Below are 19327 nucleotides of genomic sequence, written 5' to 3'. Positions count from 1 at the left end.
GAGAGAGAGAGAGAGAGAGAGAGAGAGAGAGAGACCTATAGCCAACAAAACCAGACAGACAATATGGACTGTTGGAGAAGAGATGAGTGCCTGTGGACCAGAGGTTCTTGGGTGGAGGGGACTCCACAGAGAGCAGAGGCAGCTCGTGGAGGCCTGCTATTATGTGTGAGGACTGGCAAGTCATCATACAGGCCCTGAGGATGTGACTTGCATACTGACCACCAGAGCTGGCCAGGACCAAGCCAGCCCCCTTTGCCAGAAACACTCCTGGCTCTTAGCAGCCTCCAGATTACTGTGACAATGGCAAAATGCTGGGTTTTGGACTTGGGGCTGGAGGGTGGGGTAGGGGAGAGGAGGGGAGCGGGGAGGTGGGGGTACAGAAAGCTCATTGTTCCTGGGGAATCTCAGCATAGGAGGTTGCAATAGCAACATGACAATGAGGAAAAGTGAAGGGTTCTCTGTAGAGTACTGGCCAGGGTGTGTGTGCATGTGTGTGTGTGTGTGTGCATGTGTGTGTGTGTGTGTATCGTTTGCATCCCTGTGAATTCTCTAGTGTCTGTACTCAAGAGAGGGCAGAGGGAGGTGACTTGGATCTGTGTGAACAGGAAATGAGAGGACTTTAGTGAAGTTCTTTGGCCCAGACAAGTGTCTTTCAGAGCACAGGGAAGCTCACTGAACATGGCCATTAGTTGCTACACATGCAGCTTCCACAGGCCTCTGGTCCCATTTTCTCAGTCCCCATCCTACTTGACATCTCTGTAGCTATTGACACTGTTACCTTAGAGAAGGCAGGACAGTTTCTCTCATTTGACAGACTTCATGGCTAAGATATTTCCTAAATGGGAGGGAGGGATTCTGCAGACTTTGGAGGCCCATAAAAGAAGGGAGACCCCACTGGGTGCCCAGGGAACGCATGCCATAGAAAGAAGCTGGAGAGAAGGCTACCCTGCCAAGTTTTGCTTGGAATTTAAATTTCCACAAGGGCAAGGCTGCAAAGATAGAGCTTCGAGATGGGGGAAGGAGACTTGGCCACGTGTCGGCCATTAGTCTCCCCTCCCCAAGACCTCGTTTTTCCTCTCCTAATCTTCATTCCCTCAGAACCCCTCCTCGAAGCCTGGTAGTGTACTGATGTGTCTGTTAGCCCCTTTTTCCTAGACTCCTTCTCCTGTCCTGTCTTAGACAGTTTGGTGTTTGATTCTCTGGGGGACTGTGGAGCGTCCAGGCTTTAAATATTCAGGTCCAGTGCCAGGGGCAGCTGTACTTCCTTTCCTGCTTTCATCAGGAGCATATGTGTGATGATGCAGAAGGTGGAAGAAAATAAGGCTATGTATTATGTGTGTGTGTGTGTGTGTGTGTGTGTGTGTGAGAGAGAGAGAGAGAGAGAGAGAGAGAGAGAGAGAGAGAGAGAGAGAGAGAGAGAGGAGATGCAGGATTCCTCTCACTATGATTTTTTTCATGACTGGTTATGTATATTGGTTTCTGCCTCATTCTACCTTTGCACCCAGCTTCTCAGATGTGCATTATTTGATATTCTCAAATCCAGCTGGTGTCCACTGCATTCATGAGCTCCTCTCCAGCCTTCCTGCCAGATAGCCAGTTGATCTCTGCCTGACCACTTCCAGGCATGAGGACTGTCTTCTCTCATGAGTCAGTCTGACCCATTCCAGTGTTGGGTAGAACTATTAATCACAAAGCTCTTCCATACGTTAACCTACAATCAGCATCCTACTTACTTAGGATCACAGATTTGGAGCTCAAAGAGATAAGTAGAGGTCATCTAGTTCAGAGATGTCAAGCTAGTGGACCAAAATCCAAACTAGATTAAAATGTAATTGGGACATGTCTAACAAAATAAATGAAAATACAATGCAACATAGATGATGTCAACATATAGTTTTCTTTTTTTTTTAAGCAATCGGGGTTAAGTAACTTGCTCAAGGTTACACAGCCAGTTATTTCTGGGTGTGGTGCTGAGTATCTGAGTCCAGATTTGATCCCCAGGTCACCCCGACACTGGAGCCAGTTCTCTTACTTGCTGAGCCACCTGATTGCCTCTAAGCAATTGGGGTTAAGTAACTTGCTCAAGGTTACACGGCCAGGTGTTTCTGGATGGGTGCTAAGTGTCTGAGCCCTGGATTCGATCCCCAGGTCATCCCGACACTGGAGCTGGTGCTGTTACTCGCTGTGCTACCTGGCTGCCCCAACATATAGTTTTCTAAGTAAAAATGTGGCCCACAAAAATCTGTTTCTATTTGAGTTTGATATCACTGATCTAATGAGGAAACTGAGGCCCAGAGAATTTGTGACCTGTGCAAGGTCACCCAGGTACTAAGTAGCAGAGCCAGGATTTGAATTCATGCCTGCTGTTTCTAGGCAGCTATGTGGTACAGCAGATAGAACACCATCCCTGGAGTCAGAAGGATCTGAGTTCAAATCTTGCCTCAGACACTTACTAGCTGTGTGTTCCAGGTCAAGTCATTTAACCCTGTTTACCTCAGTTTCCTCATCTGTAAAATGAGCTAGAGAAGGAAATGGCAAACTACTCCAGTATCTTTGCCAAAAAAAAAAATATCCAAATGGGGTCACAAAGAATCAGACATGACTGAGATGTCTCAACAACAACTGCTGTTTCCATGTCCAAGACTCTTCTGCAATCACACTGCCTTGTTCCACCTACACATCCTAGTTCTGTGCTCTAGAACTACACAGAACACGTCTATTCTCTTGTCTTCTCCAGATAGTTGAAGACAGTGATGCCTACCCTTTCTCCCTGATCTTCCTTTCTTTGGGTTCTTCTCACTTTCCAGCCCCATCATTGTCACCCTTCTCTCGACTCTACTCTGTCAATGCCTTTCCTAAAATGTATTCCCCAGAACCAAGTACTGGATTCCAGATGCAGGCTGCCCAGAGCAAAGAAAAGTGAAACTCTGATGTCACTTCCCTTGATCTAGCAGCTCTCCAGACTCCACCAGCTTCCTCTGGAACTGTGAACAGTGAATGTGCCCATACACCTAACATCTGTCATGAGGCTGTTGGGAAGTACCATTAGGTTAGGGATCTGAAAGGACCAGAAAGACTTGCCAGGCTAGATCCCGGGGCTACATCGGATAATATCAAGTTCAGGAGGTGTAGATGTAAAATCCCATGTTTGGACTCAAACACCTCCCAGCTGAAGGAAATTGGGTGAGGAAGCACTTTAGATGAAAAGAATCTGGGGATTTTAGTGGACTGCAAGCCCTCTCTGAGTTAACAGCCAAAAAGCTGATGTCATCTTGGACCACATGGAAGACTTAGCTTCCAGGAATGAGAAGGTGCGAGTCCCTCTGCATGCTGCCCTGGTGAGACCACAAGTGCAGTATTGTGTTCAGTTCTGGACATTATATTTAGGAAGAACATTGATAATCTGGCAGGTGTTCAGAGGAGGGCAACCAGGCTGGTCAAAGGCCTTGAATCCGTAACATTGGAGGATTGTTTGAAGGGAACAAGGAGGTTTAGCCTGGAGAAGAGACCCAAGGGGGCTATGTCATTGTGATTAAGTGTGTGGAGGGATGTCCTGTGGGAAAGGGATAAAGTTGTTCTGCTTGGTCCTGGAGGACAGAACTGGGAGCAAGTGGATGTAAGGTCCAAAGAGTTTAATTTAATTCTTGTTGTCAAGAAAAAAACTTAACAATTAGAGCTGTCCAAAAGAGAAATGGGCTTCCTTGGGAAGCAACAAGTTCTCCTTCACTGGAGGTCTTTCACAAGAAGCTGAGAGTCCACTTGTTAGATATGTTATAGTGGGGATTCCTTTCAGGTATGCATTAGCCGCTGAGGTCATGTCCACTTCTGGCTTTATGTGATTCCATGAGACCGGTTGGCTTGCTTCTGCTCTTGAACTGAGGTAATATAGGACTACCTAGCAGGACCATGGAGCGCTGACAATGGGTACATGACCTATGAAGGGGGAACATGAACTTCTGACTGGGCTTCAGGCAGGAATGAGTATGGTTCTTGGGGCAGGAGTGGCTGTTTCCTGAAACCACCTTTGGTTTGAACATTTGAGGTCCTGAGAAACTCAGATGTACTGACCCAGACAGGGAAACTTAGTAAGTATGTACAAAACCCTCCCAAGCTGCCCTTGGGAAAGTTGAGGAGGTGAATCCAACATGAAGTATGTTGGCTTTGGGAGCTTTGTTGGCTGAGGCAGAGTGACCTTGACTGATCTCATGAGTTAAGCGGGACTTGGCTGGTTGCTGGGCTCAAAGGACAGACCACGCCTCGTGGTCTTTCTGAGTCAGGCAGGAGGGTGGAGAACTGGACTAGGAGATGAGTGGGGCAGTGGGAAGGAACCAGGGGGCTGCCAGAGAGCCTTGTGATGCATGTTAAAGGCATTGAAAGGGGGAGAACCAGCAGATCAAGAGAAGAACTTAATAATGATCATGATCCTTTACATTTATGAAATATTTGATTTTGTATTCTACTTTTACATACATTTATTGTTATTCAGTCATTTTAGTTGTTCCTGATTCTTCATAACTCCATTTGGGGTTTTCTTGGCAGAAATACTGGAATGGTTTGCCATTTCTTCCTCCAGTTCATTTTACAGATGAGGAAACTGAGGCAAACAGGGTTAAGTGACTTGTCCAGGGTCAGACAGCTATTAAGTGTCTAAGCCAGATTTGAACTCATGAAGATGAATCTTCCTAACTTCAGGCCTGGTACTCTATCCACTACACCATCTAGCTGCCCCCATACATTACCTAATTTAATCCTACAACACTCTGTGAAATAGACAGGGCAGGCTTATTATCCCTATTTAACAGATGTGGAAACTGAGGCCCAAGAGATTATGTGATTTGCTCATGGCCACATAGTGAACTAGTGGGATTAGACCCCAGGTTACTTGACTCCTATACCTAGGTTCTGTTCACTGTCTCACACATTTTTGTCTTGCCAAGGAGTCCCAGGCTTTAGGAAGAGGCAAAGCCTTAATGATAATCAAGAGAGGAATTGAGACCCCTTAAAAACTATCGGCCTAATGGGAATCCTGGGAGATGCTTTTCAGTGGCAAGGGTTCTCCAAACAGGACCACTTCCCTGGAAAGAGGTACCACCAGCTTTGCACTCCTGACCTACTCACTCATGATCCATCCAGGACTGGGAAGAGCCTTCTTTGACCAGGAGGAAAGTGATGGGGGTCGTAACCCTAATTTTTTTTTCCCATTAAGATGCTCATATGGTCAATGAGATAGATTCCTTTTCTCTGAGCTGTCCATTTGATTGTTTTCTCCAATTTTCTATGGTTGATTGATTCTCCGCAGGAAGACTCCAAGAAAGGCATTGGGTCTAGTAGACAGTGAGCTGGCCCCATAGCCAGGAAGTTTGGGGTTCAAGACCTGCCTTTAACACATCCTAGGCAAATCATTTAACATAGCCATGCCCAGACAGCTCACTAAGACTATGAGTTGCAGAGAAGATGCTGATATCTTTCATAGAGGTAGTTTCCTTATCAAGATCTCCCTATATCAATGAAATCACAGAACTTAAGACCATAAGCCATATGTGTTTCCCTCTAGCTGACAGCGGTGGAGAACTTGCAGCCTTTTGGCCAAACGTGTCCCTCTAGGTCCTCAAATGCAGCCCTGTGACTGAACCCAAACTTCACAGAACAAATCACCTTAATAAAAGGATCTGTTCTGTAAAACTTGGACTCAGTCAAAAGGCTTCACCAAGGACATAGAAGGTCACATGTGACCTTGAGATCACAGGTTTCCCACCCCTGCAGCATGTAGCCATGGGCAGACAGGAATCTAAAAATCATTTGGGATGAAAAGCTCTTCTTATATAGCCTTTTGCTTCTTTTCTGTTTTTCATTCATCCAACCAGAATATAGAAAGAAGGTAGCCACTGCCCTGCCCTGCAGAGCTTATAATCTAGGTAGGGAGACCAGATGGACCTTTAGGAAATAGCTCAGTAAAAAGAGAAGTCAGTAGGTGCCAATGAGTGCCACCTTGTGTGGCAGGTGCTGGAGGAGGGAAAGGGACACTGTGGGATGAAGCAGCTGCTTCTGGCGTCTTCCCTCTCTCCCTTCTCCTTTTCCCCAGCTTTCTGTCAGCCTCCTCTGTTCCCCTTCCCTCTCTCTCCCTTGCTTTTTCCCCTAGGCATCCATGCCTGGGGGTGAGATCATCAGCTGCTCTCTGTGGGAAAGCCAACCGTCTTAAAGAGAGCTGCTCTGAAGCTTTCCTTATGTGGTGGAGTCGGCAAAGTCTCTTCCCTCTGCTGCAACTTTGGTTGCCAGTGTCAATGACTCCCTTCCTTCATTGCTCCCTTCCTTTCCCTTCCTTCCTTGATTGCTTTCTTCCTTAGTTCCTCTCTGTCTCTCTGTCTCTCTGTCTCTCTGTCTCTCTGTCTCTCTGTCTCTCTGTCTCTCTGTCTCTCTCTCTCTCTCTCTCTCTCTCTCTCTCTCTGTCTCTCTCTCTCTCCCTCCCCCTTTCTATCTTTTCCTTTCTCTCTTCCTTCCTTCCTCCCTCCCTCCCTCCCTTTCTTTCTTTCTTTCTTTCTTTCTTTCTTTCTTTCTTTCTTTCTTTCTTCCTTTCTTCCTTTCTTCTTTTCTTCCTTTCTTCCTTTCTCCCTTCTAGACAGTCTGTCAAAGGGTCCACCCTTTTCCTTTAAAACCCAATCCAGCGTTTTCAAACCACAGGTCCAATTTGGATTTGTTTCCCTACAGGAAACACAGTCTTTATCGGAATCTAACTGAGACTGTGGAAATTGGAGTATAAGGGTCCCTGCAGAACTGTGTACTACCTAGTTGCCCTTCTTCCAGACCACTTCTGAGTCTTGTGTCCCCTAACACAGAGAACTCCAGCTGGGCTCAGATTCACTGGTCCACACTGTCTCCCAGCTCTCTCTCCTCAGTCCTGCCCTTTCCCTTCTGGAAAAGCCGGCTGTGAGGGGAGGGTTTTCAGTCCTTGATCGTATAAGGAATAAGATCCTCTAGGTAGGACCCACATAACTTCTGTAGGTAGAAAGAAGATTCTGTGAGGGTAGGCAAATTTTCAGGGTGAATAGCTCCCCTTGTCCCCCACAGAGGTCTCATGTGAGGACAGATCTCTAGTATAAGTACATATATATATAGAGAGAGAGAGAGAGAGAAATATTATATATGTCTATATATAGACAGATTTCTAGTGTATATATGTCTAGTATATATGTTTCAGAGTTGAAAAGACCCCCCCCCCCCCTCCCCAACCAGAGCTGAGGACAAGGGTTAGAAAGTTCTTCTCTGGAAGGAGTTCATTGGTTCCAACCCTTCTCCTCTGTCTACCTCTTCCTGTCTGTTTTCTTGTTTCTGTGTCTGTCTCTGTCTGACCCCTATGTCTCTGCTTGTTACCATTGTATCTGCCTGCCTGTCTGCTTTTGTTTGTTTCTTGTATCCCTACCTGTTGTCCGTCTCTGTCTTCTCTGCCTGTTGTCTACCTGTTTCTTTTCTTTACTTCTCTGTCTCCGTGGTCTCGGCCTATCTTTATTTCTGTCTGACTTCTGTCTCTGTTTCTTCCCATATCCATCTCCTCTTTCTCTGCCTGCTTTTTCAACTTTTTTTTTTTTTTTGGTCATCTCTGTCTTTGGATATCACTGCTTGTTTCTAATACACATTCCCCTTCTTCATTACCTTCTGAGGCTCTTATCTCCTCTGAGTGGGAACTGCAAAGAGAATGGTTTCCAGTGATTTTTTATGAGGACACAAAAAGCCTAGGCCTCAACTCCAGGATCTAGAGAGTTTACCTACTGGGGAACCACATGTAATTACTAGGAAATCTTACTTGGCATCTGCAACTTCAGGCCCTTTGGATGGTCAGGGGAGAAGTGGAGCTACATGGATTCTGTCTTTATTTTAGAATGTTTTGCAGATTCCTTTTTTTTTGTACCACAGTTACTGCCAATATTGTTTCCCTGCAAGAGAACCTTCCCCTGCAGCAAATAAAAGAAAGATAACACTGATCTCATAGGACAGTACACAACGTTGTACACTCATAGTTTTTCATCTCCCTTCTTGGGGAAGAAAAGTGTGTTTCTTCTTCTGTCTTCTGGGACAAACCTGGTTTATTGCATTTACTGTGAATTCAGATGCCCATTTTGTGTTGTTTCATTCATATTATTGTCATCATGTCATATTGTTCTTGAGATCCCTAGCAGCTGAATTCTTTATGAACTCTTTGCAAACTAGATCTTCATCTCCCTGGGGATAGAGGGATGGAAGAGATGACTTCTCACGCTCTCTTCTGGTGGGAGCTTCTTTGTGAGGCCATGTAAAATGAGAGGGGGGGGGAAGTAGGGTGGATTCAGATGGATTCTGTGGTCCCTTCTACCTCAAAATATGTGATCCTATGATCTCCTTCATCTCCATGTCTTCTCCTCCTGGAGGATGTGGTGGTACAAAGGGGATGGGCTATATGTTACCAGGTGACTACCCAATTCCTGGTCTCTCTAACTGTATCCTGGAAGGTAAGAGAGGCATTCATTTCCAGCTGAGGTGGTGTCTTTCAAGTAGTAGAAGTATGGGACTGAAAGATGAAAGAAAGGAGTAGGAACCTAGAGGCTTGGTTCAAATCCCACTTCTGTCTCTTTTCTTTATCTGTTGGGTGGAGTAATGAAATTCACCCTTTCTACTAGATAGGGTTATTGTCAGGCTCCAGTGAGATAAAGTATATGGAAATTGCTATAGAAATCACCATTGCCAGCAGCAGCAGCAATTCAGTTCAATTCTGTGCTAGACACTAAAAACAGAAAAAAACAAAATCATTCCAGCTCTTGAGAAATCTATAGTCTGCTAAGGAGACCCAAAGTGTACATAGATAAGTAAATTCAAGGCAATTAGATGAAGGAGAATACAATTCCTGGGGGAGGGGAACACAGGAAAGAATCCAGGAAGGCTTCCTGGTAGAGGTAGCACCTAAGTTGATCCTTGAAGAAAGATAAGGATCTGGAGAAGTGGAGGTGGGGGTGCAGTGAATTCTCGGCTTAAAGGATAGTCTATGGAAAGGTCTAAAGGTGGGAGGCAGGGTGCCACATCTGGCAGAAAAGCTATTAGTCCTATTTGGTTGAAACAGCATACATGAAAGGAAATTATATAGAGCAAGTCTGGAAAGGTAGGTTGAGGTCTGGTTATGGTGGGTTTAAATGCCAGATTGAGGACTTTGTTTTTTGTCTTAGTGTCAAGGTGAAGCTAGTATAGATTCTTGAGCAGGAAGTGACCTAGTCAAACTTGGGCCTTAGGAAGATTATTTTGATGAATTAAAGAGTGGAGAAAGTAGAAGAAGAAGTAAAGACTACCAATTAGGAAGCTATTACAATAGAGATAAAAGAGAATCTGAACTATGATGATGGAGAGGAGAGAACAGATTTGGCAGATGTTGTCGAGATAGAATTGGCAGGACTTGTTATATATATGATGGGGGGGGGGAGGTGAGAGGTGAGCATGTAAGATGACTCAGATGTTGCAAACCAGAGTTACTAGAAGGATTGGTGGTCCCTTTAACAGAAGTAGGGAAGTCCAGGGTAGGAAAGGGTTTAGAGGGAGAAGACAAATTGGAGATGCTGGCATGGTCTCTAGGTAAAGACTTCTACCAGGTGGTTGGAGTCCAGGAGATAGATGAGGTCTAGGTAGATAGATAGATAGATGGTTGGATAGATAGATGGATGGTTAGATAGATGATAGACAGACAGACAGACAGACAGACAGACAGATAGATAGATAGATAGATAGATGATGGATATATAGTTATGGATGGATAGATAGATAGATAGATAGATAGATAGATAGATAGATAGATAGATAGATAGGTAGATAGATAGATGATAGATTTGATAGTTGTATGCATAGAGATGATAATTGAATCTGTGAGAGTCCATGAGAATGAAAAAGGGCAGAGCCTTAGAGGATACTCATACTAAAGAGGCAGGAGGTAAATGATAATCCAGCAAATGAAACAGAGAAATAATTAAACAGATAGAAGGAGAACCAGGAGAGAGCAGTGTCATGCAAACAAAAGGAAGAAAGAGTATCCAGGAGGAATGTTGTGGTGGATACTCTGAAACTACAGAGACATCAAGTAGGAGAAGGACCAAGAAAAGACCTTTGGATCATTGGTAACTTTTGAGGAGCCATTTCAGTAGGTAGGATTTAAGCCAGATGGCACAAAGTTGAGAACTGACATGTAAATGAGGTCAAGAGGGAAAATTACTTTTTCTGAGTTTGGCTGAGAAAGAGTAAGGATATAGGCCATTAGGCTGAAGGGATGGCAATGTGAAGTGAAAACTTTTGAAAAATAGAGAAGGACCTGAACATGTTTGGAGATAGTGAAGAAGAAGCCAGTAGACAGGGAGAGAGTGAAAGTGAAAGAATGAGATAGAATGTTGAAAGGGGACAAGCTCCTAGAGGAAATGGGAGTCCATGAGATCAGGAGCATAAACAAAGGCATTGGCCTTGGCATGAAGAGACATTACTTCTTTCTCAGAGACTGGAACAAAGAAGATAATGGAGTAGGGGAGAAGAGAGAGCTCACAGTAGATGCAATGAAGGTCTGATGGAAATTAGATAAAATGAATTTGTTGTTCAGTCGTTTCTGACTCTGTGACCCCATTTGGGATTTTCTTGGCAAAGGTAGTGGAGTGGTTTTCTGTTTTCTTCTTTTGGTCATTTTACAGATGAGGAAACTGAGGCAAACAGGGTTAAATGACTTGCCCAAGATCACACAGCTAGGAAGTGTCTGGGGCTGAATTTGAACTCAGGTCTTCCTGATTCCAGGCTTGACACTCTATCCACTGTGCCACCTAGCTGCCCATGAGGTGGACTCCAGAGGCTTCCCACAGAATTTGAGCAGGAGTAGAGAAGGCATCTTAAAAGTGGATGATCTGGTATTGAGATTTGGTAAATCCCACTATGTGTTTAGTCCTTTGGTAGGTGATTTGGTAGATACCGAGGTACACACTGTACAATTCCTGCCCTTTAAGAGCTTACAGTCTAGTTGGTGAGGCGTTTGTGAAAAGATAATGAACTATACTAGACAAGTCATCAATATTAATTCTAAACATGGTAGAAGTAGTAGTTACCATTGGAGTTCAGGGGATGGGGAGATAGATCTCAGTGAGTTTGGACCGAGTTTGTCATTTTGTTCTCTTTCTGTCTTTTTAACTGGAGAAAAAATCAGACTGGTTTTGGAATCTCAGCGCCATCACTTTCAGAGAAAGCTGAGTGAACAAGAGGATTCCTTTGCCCTCTCTCCCCTCCCCCTTTCCCCTTCTCCCCCGCTCCAAGATTCCTTTGTAGTGGCTTGGGTCCAAATCAGTCCTAGGAGGCATTTTTGTGGTGGGTCTACTGTCTTATGGGTGAGAGCCTGAGGGAGAAGGGAGGGAGAAATGGAGAGGGAGAGGGGAGGGAGAAGGAGGGAGGGAGGGAGGGAGGGAGGGAGGGAGGGAGGGAGAGAGCGAGAGAGAGAGAGAGAGAGAGAGAGAGCGAGAGCATGTGGAACCAAGCCACTACAAAGGAATAGGGGAGAGAGGGAGAGAGAGAGAGAGAGAGAGGAGAGAGAAGAGAAGAGAAGAGAGAGGGAGGGAGGATGCTAAAGGGAGAAAGGACATAAAGGGAACTGTTGGGTCTTCTAGAGAGAGCCCTATTTCTTTGAGAACAACGGCCAGTGGGATAGAATGAATCAGCTTTCTTCTAAATTTCCAGTTTATTTATTTATTTATTTTGGCCCGTATCTTGCACAGTTCTTCCTCCTTTCCCCAGGCTTTTGTGATAAGTCAAAAAAAGCTGTATTTTAGGGAGAGTGTTACCAAATAATTCAGTTTTGATTGTGGGTTGTTTTTTTTTTTCCTAAGAGGTCCAACAGCCAGAGGTGCCCCTTCCCCCAGAGGGAATCTAGGGAGTCTGTGGGAAACCATGGCGGGAGAATTGTCCAAGTGTAAGCTTGCACCCATTTACCTTGATCTCTAAGAAATTCTCCAGATCTAGTCCCTTCATCCCCATCCCCCTTCCCCCTTCCTCCTCCCCACACACTCCTGGAGCTGAGTAACCTCTGGATAGCTTTGAGAGAGGAAACATTTCTGTCCCAACCCTAAGGTCACCAACCTTTTATGGAAGGCTTTGGAAAGAGGTCAAAGGGAGTCAGGGAAATGGCTGTGTGCCTTAATGGTCAGAGCAGAAGTTTGGGGAATTGGAGCTTGTGGAGGGGTGGGGGAAGAGAAATGAAATATTTGGACCTAACACTTCAGGGAATCTCCTCTTTCCCAGGCCAGAATTGAATTAGTGCCCCCAAATCCTCCTGCAAGACTAGGAAAATCCTACATACATGTAAAGGTAGTTACAGGCAGTGTTATGGAAGAAGACAGAATGCTCAGAGAGCCATAGGAGAAGTGGTTGTGGCATTGGCACTGCCAGAGTGGAGAGAACTTTGTAGAAACTTAATTAGTAGGTTTCTTTATCCACCAGCATTTTGCTACCAGAAATACTGATTCTTATAGAATCTCATAAATCTCTATTTTAAAAAAAGTTGAGGAGGGGAGATGCTATTATTTCTGAAATTGTATTTACTTGCCATGGAGGTTTATGGCATAGTTTGGGAGGCCTGAAGTTCTTGTTTGATCAATTTCTTGGTGTCAGAACCAGAGCCCAATCTTGGAGGAGCTAAAAGTTTTAGCATCTCAGCAGGTCATTTACATGTACCTTACATTGTTTTATCATTTGCAAAGTACTTTTTTATCTATTATGTCATTTGATCATCTCATTAGTACCCTGAGGCAAGGTTGGCAGGTCAGAGATTTTTATTTCTATTTCATGAATAGGAAAACTGAAGCCAATAGAAGGCAGGTTTTTGCCCAAGGTCACATAGTCATTTAGCAGCAGAAGTAGAACCTGGGTCTTTCAGTTCTTAGTCTGATGTTCTTTGCCTTCTGTTGTTTTTCAAAGAGCTCAGAAGTTTTGGAGGAAATGAAAAGGAAAAAATGAACTTGGCACATGGCAGCTACCTAGATTTCTTTGGAGGTGACTAATGTTGAATCCCAAATCATGGAAGGGTGGGTTGTGTGATAGCATTTGTTCCCTTATCCCCACCCCAAGGACTCCTTTGAAGCCCATTTTCCATCACAGGAGCTTGGTACTATGGCTTGATAGAATGAGCAGCTGCTTTAGGGGTTCAGTTCTGGGGTTGGGATAATACAGAATGAAGTGACCTGAAGATGAAGTTCTTAGCCAAGGAAGGAATCCAGGGAAGAGTTCCCTTTCCATTGCTTTCCAAGCCTGATTATGGGCCAAGAGATTAGCTATCATCACTACTTTTTTCATGGTTGCAGGCAGAATGGGGTGTTAAGCCTTAACCTGAGAACATTTCTGGGAGCAGAGACTATGGTGCCCCATCTTCCATATGCTCATCACATAGAATTGATTAGCGGCCCAACTAGGACTGGAAACTAGGAATGTCTGAGGTCTATTTCTGCCTTGGCCTTCTCTTACCCCCAACTCCCACTCTGAGGGATACCACCTCTTTCAAGCCTCATTCTCTCCTGGGTTAAAATGAGGATAGCAGCCATTTTCCAAAGTGGATCATCACTGAGCTGTGGCCCCCACCTCCACATGGTCTTACCCATTCCACTGCTGCCTGTCAAATTCTTGTCTAACAAAGCCCTGAGCTGGTGATGCCTATAAATAGCCCATGTATACATCAGGCTAGGGGGCCAGCCTGCACTGTCTCTGAAGCCCTGCCCAAGGGAGATGTCTGGTTTCCCTCATCCAGACAGACCAGGAGCCACTGCCTTGCTAGGGATAGGCTGTACTCACCCATGCTGGGGGGGGGGGGGGGGTCAGGGGGTGGACCCTGGGTGTCTTTACTGGTCTTTGCCCCAGTTGCATTAATTCTTACTAATCATTCACAGTGGGCCAGGTAGAAGTCACTCGGGTGAAGGGGGCCCTTGACTCGGCTGGACATCAAGTTGCTGTTACCACCTCAGCCTCACAGGAAGCAGGGGCAGGGATCAGTGGGTCTAGTGGAAGGTTTGACCTGGGAACAAATAAAGTCAGGGCTGTAATAACAATGAGGTGTGCGTGGGGAGCATCATCTGAGTTCTGCTTTAGGTCTTTTGTCTCACAACCAGCATTTAAAATATGAGGCTCTGTGAAGAGGGGAGGATGGAGGCTCCTCTGGTCCCAAGTCTTGCTGCTCTTTCCTTTCCAGCCTAGTTTTAACTTCCTTCCACATCTCATCTTCTGGCTTTCATACTTATTGGCTGTGGGACCATGGACCCAGCTCCTTCCCTTCTCTGGGCCCGAGTTTCCTTATCTGTAAAGTGACTAGGTTAGACTAGATTGTCTCCAAAAGCCCTTCTGAAACTAAATTCTATGAACCTTCAAACTTCTCTCCTCTCAGGCCCTCAGCAGCAGCCTGTACAAGAGTGCATCTCCCTATGGCTCTCTCAACAACATCGTGGATGGGCTCAGCTCCCTTACCGAGCACTTCTCTGACTTGTCTCTCTCCTCGGAGGCCCGCAAGCCCAGCAAGAGGCCACCCCCCAATTACCTTTGCCACCTCTGCTTCAACAAGGGCCACTACATCAAAGATTGCCCCCAGGTAAGAACTGGGCTGCCCTGCATGCGGCTAAGGCTCCCAACCTCTCAGGAAGACTGGCTTTTCTGTTCTAAGTTCATTGGAAAAATGCACCACTCACTGTGGAGGGGAAGGAGACTTCTGACCTTGAGCATTGCTTACTTCCAAAAATGAGTGTCTAGTGCAACTTTCTGCTTTTCTTCAATATCTGCCCTTTCTTTCTCCCTCTCTCCTTCCCTCCTTTTTCCTTCTTCCCTTCCTTTCCCTATTTCTTCTTTCCTTCTTTCATCCTGTTTTCTCTCCCTTCCTTCCTTCCTTCCTATCTTCTTAAGAAGTTGACAGGTGTGTTAGAGGTTGGCATAAAGATGATTGCATGCCCCATTTCCAGTTTGGGTGGAATTAACAAGGGTTCTGTTGCAACACTTTGAAGAGAAAGGGAGAAGTTTGCAGGTTTGAATCCTGGGATGTCCCAAGGTCCTGGCCAAGAAGGAAGGCCAGAAAAGGGCCCCTACTAGTAAACTTGTCCTAGTTGGAAGACTTGAGACTGAGATTCTAAGTTCCCCAAACGTAGGAGAAAGGTGATGGGGGAATTTTTTCCAAAGCCTTCCCTGGCCTCTTTTTTCCCCCTTTACCCCTGAAAGATCCGTGGCCAGGTTTCCTGTTGGCTCAGGTTTCCATTTGGCCTGGCCAGGGGGTCCCAGGCCTTGGTGGGAGGGGAAGCTGGCAAGAGCTGCAGCCTCCTCACCACTCTCCCAAGGCCCCCGCCTCCTCTCAGTCACAGGGAAGGAATGTGGGGCGGGTGCCAGGAACCCAGATGTGCTTCGGTGTGGTGTTCCCCTTTATACCTCAGTTGCCTCACCTCCCTGCCTCTTCTATCCTGCAGCCACTATTCTGGGAAATCCTGAGAGAATTAGAGGGTCTCCAAGGCCCAGGAAGGCTCGCCCTCTAGGGAAAGGGCTGGGCTGCAAGCCAGGGAGGCTTGCCTCAGATGCAGCAGGGGAAAGAGGACTTCCTGGGAATAGGAAAGTGCCTTTCTACTGTGGAACAAAAGGGAAAGAGGCAAGGGGCAGCTTGGGAGTCTCAGAAGTGCTGTGGAATTGAATTCACTATCCTCCATCCTCAGTTCCTTGACAGACTGAGTCCCCTTCCATCAACTGCAAATTAAATAGACTAGGAGAGAACAAGAGGGACTTTGCCCTTGAGACTAGATCCTGGAGCTGAGCATGGAGGTTTCCTGCCCAACACTGAAGAGGACATTTTGTCATTATTTGCATGGCTCAGCACCTCAGCAGTCTTCTTAGCGCAGCCCATAGGGGTCAAGATAACTTTGTTGTAAGAGTTGATCTGGAGACTTTTTCCTCTTCTTATCTCTCACCCCTGGCTCCAGCTATGGGTCTGCCCCTCTGAGAAACCCTGCCCTAGCTCACAAGGCCACAGAGAGACCTTGACTTTGACCTTGGCCATTGTGAGAGGTAGATGAGAAGCAGAGTTCTCATCCACCAGGGGTGACTAAATCAGTGATGGAAGAGGTGAGTAAAGAACATCTGTTCACAAAGATCTAATCGACTCCCAGTTATCGCCAGGGGAATTATCTATTTTAGGGGCAGGGGGATCAGTGGCAGCAGCTGCTGAATTCCTCTCCATTGTATTCAATGCATGTAGCTGAGAGAGTGCAAACTCCTCTTATTAGCACCAATGAAACAATGAATTAATATTAATATTATTCATCGATAGCTATTAATTAAAATGAATCGCTAAGTCAATTCAACTCTGCAAATATTAATCACGTACAAAACTTTCAGTGGTGATTTCCATGCCCGCTTCTCATGTGGCTCTGGGGCTGCTTAATCTCTGCCCTCCTCTCTTTGGGAGGGAGAAAGGACATAAGCAACTATTTGGTTTTTATTAAGTTATGACAGGTCCAGTTTTTTTGCCAAGCAGGAGGAATATGGAAACAAAAAACATAGCTCTTCCTTTAAGGAGATGGCAGTCTATCAAAAGAGATATGAACTAGTTATCCAGAATAATACTGAACATTGTAAGACAGGACAAAAGCAATATAAAATACTTAAACATGGGCTACAAATTACACACCCATCCCCTTCTATACAGAGCTCCAGAGGTGAGGGGAAACAGTGAGAGCGAAAACAGAATCAGACTCACAGATATCATCAAAATCCATTATTTCCCTTTACACTTGACAAAACTGATCCTGGGAGGAATAAGTGACTTGTCCACGGTCACACAGTAAGTTAGCAGCAGAACTAGAATTGCAGCTCAGGTTGTTTGACGGGCATCTTTCCAGAATGGCAGTGCCACTTTACCAAAGATATGGCTGCCTGTCTATGCTACCCATCAGCATCAAGGCGGCTTGCGATGGCTTTTTACATTTGGTTGTTATTTCATAGTCGGGTGTCCCGATGCTGGCAGACAGCTGAGTCAGCCAGTGTGAAGGAAGATGCAGCAACCCTGGAGGACTGTTAGCCATATTCCATTTAACTCTCCTCCTAAAACTGAGGCAGCAGAGGAGGAGAAGAGCAAGGATACAAAGTACCAGTCCCTGCTTTAGAAACCCTGTAGCATTAGTGGATGGTGTGGGCTCCTCAGCCTAGTGCTTAGTGAGTGGCTCCGTGTTATCCATAACTGCGATGGCGGTGACAGTAGGTAGGCTCCAGCTGAGTCCTGGGCACCCCCCGCTGAGACAATGTGCTTAGTCCTTTGTGTACGGGGATAGACAGACAGCTGTCTGGTATTCTTACCTTCTGGGGCACTCCTTGGTCTTCCTACCTACAGTGTCTCCCCTGCAATCTATTCTTCATAGTGCCATTAGATTCTTCTTCCTCATTCACAGACCAGCTCATGTCACTTCTGTGCTCAAAACCCTTCCCTGCCTTCCTGTTGGCTACTGACTATTGGTTTCATGCTCTCCTGGTTTTGTGGCTGCTGGTCACCACACCTGAAATATCCTTCCTCCCTTTACTTACCTGGTTTTTTTCTTTTTGGCTCAGATCTGTGATATCATAAGAATAACTAGCATTTGAATAATGATTTAAGATTGCAAAGGGATGTACATACCTCATCTCATTTGGTCCTCACAACAGTTCTGGAAGGATCCATCCATGGGAGGAATGCCCAGTGAGGAAACCAATCCCCCACAATGCAGATCAGCTTTGCATCTTACTGTTTTGTGGGTTTTTTGGGAGGGGGAAGGTAGGGCAATTGGAGTTAAGTGACTTGCCCAAGGTCACATGACTAGTTTTTTGTGTTAAGTGTTTGAGGTCGGATTTGAACTCAGGTCCTCCTGACTCCAGGGCCAGTGCTCTATCCACTAGGCCACCTAGCCACCCCCATCTTACTGTCTTGAGAGAGTTCCCTGGGACAACTTGCCCAAGGGCTCACAACAAGCATGGCAAGACCTGAACCCAGGGCCTCCTGACTGAGGCCAAGTCTTTATGCAGAGTGCTATCTCTGCCTTCTTCTTACCTTAATGAAATCAAGCACAGGTCACATGCCTCCTGCTTCATGAAACCTTAACCTATAGATACCCCAGCCAGAAGTGGTAACTTCCTCTTCAGAACTAATAGAGCTTTGTCTCTCCTCTTTCTCTCATCATGTTTTATGTGTATTATAATTATGTGTTACAGGTATTTGTATAGAAGGGCAAGGAAAGTATCTTATTTAAGCCTTTGAATTTCTTCTCCACACTTAGCACAATACCCTTGACACATAGTAAACATTAAATATTTTCCTTCAACAAACAATTGTAAACAGTTATTAGAAAGTCTCCCTCCCCAAGTCATGGTACCTAAAGATACTCTACCCTACCCCCTTCACAACTTCAAATAGTTATTGAACTTCTTATGGTTACAGGGCATTGTATTATTAGAGAATCTCTGTGAAAATACACATTTCCCTGCTTGGGGTAATATGGTTGTGCCATTATCAGACATTAATACATTTGTGTGAATTAGTTTATTGACTAATATTCCAGCTTTATGATTGAAAAGAAGGTAGGGCAGAGAGGCTTCAAGAGTATCAAGCTTGGCTAGGGAGAGCTGGCTTGCTGTTGTGATCAGACAAATGGTCCTAAGCAGCCAAAGGCTATTGAGTTTCCGAGGTGGGTGTAAGAGGGCATGAAAGTTGGGTGGGAGGGTGCTAAAGACAAAGCTTTATAGTTTTGCAAGGGGCCACTGCTGACTGGAAACACTGCAATGTAAAGATTGGATTGGGCTAAACTCTACCTAGTGTCAGCAGGGGCCAGTGAGACCTGGCTAAAGTGAAACCTCTGAAGAAAGCCAGAATTTGCAATGTTTCCATCGTTCTACTGGCTCTGATTACTGTTAAGCACTTGGTGAGTGTGGAGGAGACCACTCTCAGCCCAGTGAATAATCAAGGCCTCCCCTGTATTTCTTCCAGAGAGTGAATATATTACTTGGTGAATTACTGGATATTCTTCCAGAGAATGAATATATTACCATGTCAGCAATAGCCAGAGTTTGGACTTTGACTGTAAGCTACGTAAATGCAGCCCCATGCACTTTAAAAACCCATTGGAGCTACTGAAACACACAGTGGGCAGAGATAATCCAAATAGCAAGGGAGTGAGGAGATGCAAATACTCAGGGTGTTAAACCAGGCCTCATCCTAGGTTGCCTCTTAGGGACCTAAAGGCTAGTGTAGAGTATGTGCATGTGTGTGTGTGTGTCTGTATGTCTGTGTGTGTGTTTGTGGGGGGGGGTCTCCCTAGGGTGA

The 19327-nt window shown here is 45.4% G+C and overlaps 1 protein-coding gene across 3 annotated transcripts in view; it reads left to right on the top strand.

Moving 5' to 3' along the window:
- The window catches only part of ZCCHC24 (zinc finger CCHC-type containing 24), a 168899-nt gene that overhangs the window by 4171 nt on the left and 145401 nt on the right, over positions 1 to 19327 (top strand). For all 3 annotated transcript variants that reach the window (XR_011164480.1, XM_069068349.1, XM_069068348.1), the window contains exon 2: positions 14399 to 14599. Coding sequence is in view for 2 of the 3 variants with exons in the window: in XM_069068349.1 (XP_068924450.1) it covers positions 14399 to 14599 (201 nt within the window). In the remaining variant the exon portion in view is untranslated. The remainder of the gene's footprint in view (positions 1 to 14398; positions 14600 to 19327) is intronic.

This window comes from Petaurus breviceps, unplaced genomic scaffold, assembly GCF_028583685.1.
Source record: "Petaurus breviceps papuanus isolate PSGF00001 unplaced genomic scaffold, PetGlider_PUasm1.0 90762, whole genome shotgun sequence".
Taxonomy (NCBI): Eukaryota; Metazoa; Chordata; class Mammalia; order Diprotodontia; family Petauridae; genus Petaurus; species Petaurus breviceps.
Note: the sequence above shows the minus strand (reverse complement) of the source record. Positions and strands in the feature narration are given on the sequence as shown.